This window comes from Armigeres subalbatus, chromosome 2 (genome assembly GCF_024139115.2).
Source record: "Armigeres subalbatus isolate Guangzhou_Male chromosome 2, GZ_Asu_2, whole genome shotgun sequence".
Classification (NCBI taxonomy): domain Eukaryota; kingdom Metazoa; phylum Arthropoda; class Insecta; order Diptera; family Culicidae; genus Armigeres; species Armigeres subalbatus.
Window position 1 is genome coordinate 420,259,722 of NC_085140.1, and position 6,292 is coordinate 420,266,013.

General features: G+C 37.3%; 1 protein-coding gene across 1 annotated transcript; it reads right to left on the bottom strand.

Annotated features, from left to right (window-relative positions):
• Positions 1-1,630: 1,630 nt before the first annotated feature.
• Positions 1,631-2,663, bottom strand: LOC134210316 (uncharacterized). Its single transcript, XM_062686364.1, has 2 exons — positions 2,121-2,663; positions 1,631-1,872 (listed from the first exon to the last, which is right to left on the bottom strand). The coding sequence occupies exons 1-2, from the start codon at positions 2,527-2,529 to the stop codon at positions 1,631-1,633; spliced, it is 651 nt and encodes a 216-aa protein (XP_062542348.1). The 5' UTR covers positions 2,530-2,663.
• Positions 2,664-6,292: the final 3,629 nt, after the last annotated feature.

The window sequence follows — 6,292 nt, forward strand, 5'->3', positions numbered from 1 at the left end:
TCTACGCTGAAATTCTTTGTGTAATGAATGCTTTCCATTGGTATTATTAAAAATTTGGCAACCAGTGCTGTCTGAGTGAATCTTGGCTCTGCAATATTGAGGAATTGTAGCTCAAATCTCGAAGCTTTAGACTACAAGCAATGGTTTTCTCTGATTACCTTCAATTAAAACTCAGCATTTAATTTGATTATTTTTATTTTTCATAATTCATCAAAAAAAAAATTACATAGCAAAATTCTTATAATTTAACACACTTTTCTTCATCTGAAAACGAAAACCGTTTCACGATAATGTAATTTTCATTTTGTGGCTTAAAGTAATGAAACGATTGTGTCCCAGAGATTTGTTTTACACGAGTATAACGGTTCTTTATTTTCTTTTCCATTGCATTGTAATCTTTTCGGAGAAAAACTCGTAATACATTTTGGAATCTACTTTAGAAACAGCCCAAGAGTAAAGTTCGTACGCAGTTGTAATATGATGGCCTTGTAAACTTGCTTTTGAAGCGTTTCGCTTTAGAACACCTCCTAAAGCGTCACAAGGCCCTTTTCCATGGCAAGTGGCAAAAAGTTCCACTCTGCTTTAAGACCGAAGTCTTTGTACATGTGGCACAAATTGAAAGCAGTCATCTTATTTTTGTATTGACTGCCTGATCCATCAGAAAAAATGGATATTTTTCAGGTATGGTAGCTTTTTTAATGGAATTCACACAATTTGTTATAAACAGCCGAACGGCAACATGGTTATGTTTAGTAAATTCTGCGATTGCTATGAAGCTTGTAAACTTTAAATTTTGTGCTTCATCTTTATAATATATGGCAAAAGGATGGATTGTGCATTGAGCGTTTGCCCAATGAAAACCTTGCATAGCGTCCTGAATAACAAAAGAGTAATTTTCAGAGAAGTCAGCAATTATAATGCAATCAGTTGCTTCCAAATTAATTTTAAGTTGTTTTAAGTAGTTTCCTTGTTGCTCTGCAATAAAATTATGCGGAGATAATTCGCTTAATTTTTCTAAAAATGTTTCCACATACTCTTCTGCATCCATTCGCATTGAATTTAAATGACAACGATCTGTTTGCCTCCATTGTTTAAATTCTAAGGAATCGACATTTTCAAGAGAATTCATCAGGTCATTCTCCAGTGTCTGCGTACCTGGGCAATGATCACAGGTTTTCAACCAACATTTCTCTGTAAGATTTTCTCAAAGTATTTTAAAAAAACAAGTCATGATACGTTTTTAAATGGTTATGAATAAGTTTCTTGTCATTAAGGGTTTTAAACATTAATTTAACATTCTGATGATAAATGCATACGCAGACAGTATGCGTTCCACTTGAACCAGCTAGAATACAATTTTTTGGGCGGCTGCTGGAAAACATTGAAAATCCAATTTTAAAAGTAAAATATTGCTCTTTGAAATTTGAATAAATTTCACGAAGGTTACATAAAAGTAACCTGCGCTGTACATGCACTTTTTCTCCTGCCATATTTTCAATAACGAATTCCTTTTCCCAGGACATGCTCTGCTTATCTCGTCACTATTATAAAAGTCCCTAACTACAGTTAGAGTATCATCGCTCAAAGACAACATATTTACTCTGGTCTCCGGTGTGCTCATAAAACCTTTTCAATCTGTAATTTCTTTGCATCGTTGAGCAGTTCGTTGCGAAACACCGAATTCTTGCATCATTTTGTATGCAGTCCAGGATTTGGGAAGGGAAGTTAGAATCCTATATCGATCGTTTCTGTCAGATATTTCATCAAATTTTGCCTTCATTTGTTGAAGAATTTCCTGACCGTCTCCGGGTTTCTGGGCACCAGCGCTACCAATTGATTCAGCACTCGTTGATTCCAAAGAAAACAAAGATTCTGAAAACAAGATGGAAAAATAACTATTAGGAGCATGTTTCTTCATATAATGTAATACATATTGTATTCGATTATTCTATTTTGTTGCATGATAGGCAACTGCTCTACAAATTGAGCTACTAGGTCGGATTAGGTAAGATTATACGGAACTGATGTTTTTTCAATTTTCTGAATAATCGAGTACAACTAGTATAACGTAGCAAATCATGATGCCTGAATGAACAAAAAGAAGAGATTATTCTACTTACCAACACTAGGAACAGCGTCAATTTCCGATGATCCAGCGGCATTGGGATCGATTATTTCGAAACCACCATTATTGATGTTTGCTGGTGCGGCGAAATTGTTCACTCTAGATGGTCCCGCCACGGCGAAATTATTGGTGCCTGATGGTCCGGCAACGGCGAGATCATCAAGTTTCGATGGTTCAGAAACGGTGAGTTCTTGATTTTCACATTCTATATTAACTGCACTTGGAGCTGCTGGCTCGTTTCCTTTCTTGATAATGCGATAAAGTCGGCAATAGCAGGTATTACAAATGTAGGAACAGCTTTTATCCAATTTTATTCTCCTTTCCGCTGCATAATCATACAGTTTAGGAGTAAGTTTCCTGTAACAATTACTCCAAACATGGCAATTTGAGCATTCGTGCTTCATTGTATTAAACGTTTCTTCAGTAAGGCAACTGGACAATTTCACTGATTTTCTTGACTGACATATACTTTATCTTATAGACCACTTTAAATAGTCCCTTTGGGTATCATTTAGGTAGAGTGAACAAGGAAAAGGAGACAGATGAATCATAATCAAAAAGAAAATACAATGAATTACCTACATCAAAATATTGAAAACATATAAACAAAGCAGGTTACCTATTGTATGGATTGCTGAAAACCAACCTTTTTGAAAAACGACATATGTATTGCTTTGCCGATTTTGGAGAATGAAGTCATCAATAACAACACCAGACTATTCCGATTGAATTATTTTCAACTATTGCGATTCGTAAATTCTTCTAATAAACGAGACCAAACAAACACTCTTGAATAACTATTTCATACTTTTTGAAAAGTGGAGCATAACGTTCATTCCATGTGTGTATGGGCAGAAAACTTGAAATTTTCAAAAAATGTAACTCAAAACGGCTCGATGAACATTTCTAATTTTGTGATATGTTTTGTAAAAATATTTGAATTTTCATAAAAAATATAAAACATATAGTCGTTGTGGTCCAACATTTAAAAAATCTTAAAAAACGAATATTTTGACCATTTTAGCAAATTTGAGTACACCAATACACCAAACCAAAATTTTTAGTAAGAACTAGAAGTAATAAGCTTTCTATCCATAAAAAATATTGCAAATCGATCCAGTGGTTCAAAAGTTATGATTTTTTAAAATAAAATTTCGAAAATAGCGATTTTCTGGTAACCCTATATCGAACATGGTCACCATGATAAAAAATAAAAAAATACGGGTCTAATTATTTTCGATGAAGAACATACCAAGTGATTTTGAGCAAAATTGGACAACTTTTTTTTACAACTCTATTCTTTTCCCGTGGAATCGCTGTATATATATATAAATATATGTATATATCAACGGTTTTACTCTACGTTTCGACGGACCTGTGACGGACGACCGACTCAATTTTCTCAAAACCTATTTTCAACAACTCCGACAATGCTTGTCCCGTATTGACTGGAATGTTTTAGACCGCCTGGACATCGAATCAGCTGTAGACCGCTTCAACTGCATTTGAAAATCAGAGAGATTTAAAATCAATTAATTGCGTGGTGTTAAATTTTCTTTAAGCTTCTATAACCTCCATATGTTCCGTTCCAATATAGAGGTAGGAAGTAAAGACTACTAAAAGCCATAAAATTACTGAAATCCATAGAAATTTTAATGAATTTTTAATTGAATTAACCTACTCAAAAAATAACCAGTAGTGCGCGAATTCTTGACAAAAAATTCCGTACTTCCTTATTGTGAATTCACCCACTAGTGGTCAGTAAAATGTGTACTGGTCGGTGCTTTGAGCAGCCACCTGGCACGACGCCATGTTTTTGCAGCCAACATCTCAAAGTAAAATTTATGGTAGTATTTGTGTTGTTTACCAACATCTGATTTGATTCCCATTGGGATCCAGAAATGTCAGTGGGGACCAGTCACGCAATGTTAGCTGCAAAACAAGCTCATTGTGCGAGATACGGATGACACCCACCTGGCTTTGAGCTCTATCGGACCTAGAAGAATATAAAACTCTACTTTGGAGTGGGTTAAAGGAAAAGACCTTCAGAGTAATTCTATATTGATTTAGACAAATCCAACTCTAAAGTGGCTAGGTCGGTGGTTTCAAGGAACTACATGATTTTTAATAAAATCTGTCTGACTGCGTTTCAGCCACTGTACCGAAGCGAAAGCCTCCGAGGAAACCACCGTGGACTAATGCTCTATTACGCAACCTGAAAAGAGTGCCTTCACTAAACGGAACTTCAGCATTGCCAGCAATGATTATCGGCAGTATAATAAACTTCGTTACAAACATCATGCTCATCTCACGCAACAAAATCTCGGACGACACCCTTAGAAGTTTTGGTCTTTCGCGAATTCTAAAAGGAAGGAAACTGGACTGCCATCAAGTGTTTTTCTCGAAAACGGCATTGTGCTGAATACTGAGGAGAAATGCAGCCTTTTCGCTCAACACTTCTCAAGTGTATTCTCGAGCTATTCGCCTTCTCAGGATGACACTGATAGAGCTGTGAGTGGAGTACCTAGTAATGTAGTGGATGTGGATGTCTTTGATATAGACGTTCAAATGGTTCTGTCAGCGATACATCAGACCAAATCATCATTTTCTCCTAGACCTAGCGTTCTTCCATCGGCCGTGCTGAAGAAATGCTCTGATATTCTAGCTGTTCCACTTTGTCTACTATTCAACCTATCACTCCAGCAGAGTAAATTTCCTGTACAGTGGAAATGTTCTACTATGTTCCAGGTTTTCAAGAAAGGCGACAAACGTGATGTGAAAAACTACCGTGGCATTACATCACTCGGAGTGGAGTCGAAAGTGTTCGAGTCGCTGATGAACGATAGAATGTTCACTTCCTGCAAAAATTACATCAGCCCCTATCAGCATGGTTTCTTTCCCGGCCGCTCTTACGAGTCTTACCAGTTTTACTTCGTTTTGCATGGAGAACATGTGTAAAAAATCCAAATAAGATGCCGTTTACACCGATCTAAAATCTGCCTTCGACAAAGTTAGTTATGACTTGCTGCTTGCAAAACTAGAAAAATGGGCTGTTCTTTGCTTTATGCACTTGGCTCAGATCATTGACGTCAAATGGACGGTTGGACGCCAAATGTCGGTCAGTATTGAAAACAACTCATCCGACTGTTTTTCGAACCTTTCTGGAGTTAAACAAGGTAGCACCCTTGGACCATTGCTATTCTCGCTTTTCATAAACGATGTAACCCTTATACTGCAACGTGGAGGTATGCTGCTGCTGTTTGCCGACGACCTTAAAATGTATGTAGTTGTTCGAGACCTCACTGACTGCTATGAGCTTGAGAATCTTCTCGAAATCTTCCATGAGTGGTGTACTCGGAATATGATGGTTTTGAGCATTTTAAAGTGCTGTATCATAAGGTGTATCATGAACGACTAATTTCATCCAGTTTGACTACAGTATTTCTGGTTCTCAACTTCAACGGGTTGATCATGTTAAAGACCTAGGAGTTGTTTTGGATGAAAAGCTTACCTATAGCCGCCACTTCTCAAATACCATCGATAGTGCCAATCGCCAGCTTGGGTTCATGAGTTCCAAGATCCGTTTTGTTTCGAAGCACTGTACTGCTCTCTGGTACGCTCAATACTAGAGTTTGCATCTGTTGTTTGGAATCCCTACCAGGCTGTATGGAGTGACCGGTTCGAAGCTGTCCAAAGAAGATTCGTCAGATATGCTTTGCGCCACCTTCCATGGAATGACCCGTTGAACTTGCCTGCTTACGCTGATCGCTGCCGTCTACTCGGGTTGGATACTCTAGCCAAGCGGAGGAATGTGTGTGTTTTCATTGCCAAGCTTTTATCATCTGAATACGATGCTCCTGATTTGCTGTCGAGGATCAGTTTATACGCACCTGTCCGGATGCTTCCATGATCCATCGCTTCAACGAAGTGTCCGATGAATTTGATTTCAACATCTCTACATCCAGATTTCGCTGCCGCTTGCTGAGCCGTCTTTAATGTTTTTATTGTTTGACCACCATTAGATTTAAGAATTTCATGTAGACAACACAGTCCGATGAATAAAAAACAAATACAAATACAAATAAAATACAATTTACACTCTGAGCCTGAGTCTTAAATATTGAGTCGGATCACTTTTGAAAAAATAGGATAGATTAGTTAAAGACA

Bases quoted from the DNA above. Each gene is read 5' to 3' on its own strand.
- LOC134210316 (XM_062686364.1), bottom strand. From the start codon at position 2,529: ATGAAGCACGAATGCTCAAATTGCCATGTTTGGAGTAATTGTTACAGG. The intron at 1,873-2,120 runs GTAAGTAGAATA...TCTTGTTTTCAG, and splicing joins TGACGCTGTTCCTAGTGTTG to AATCTTTGTTTTCTTTGGAA.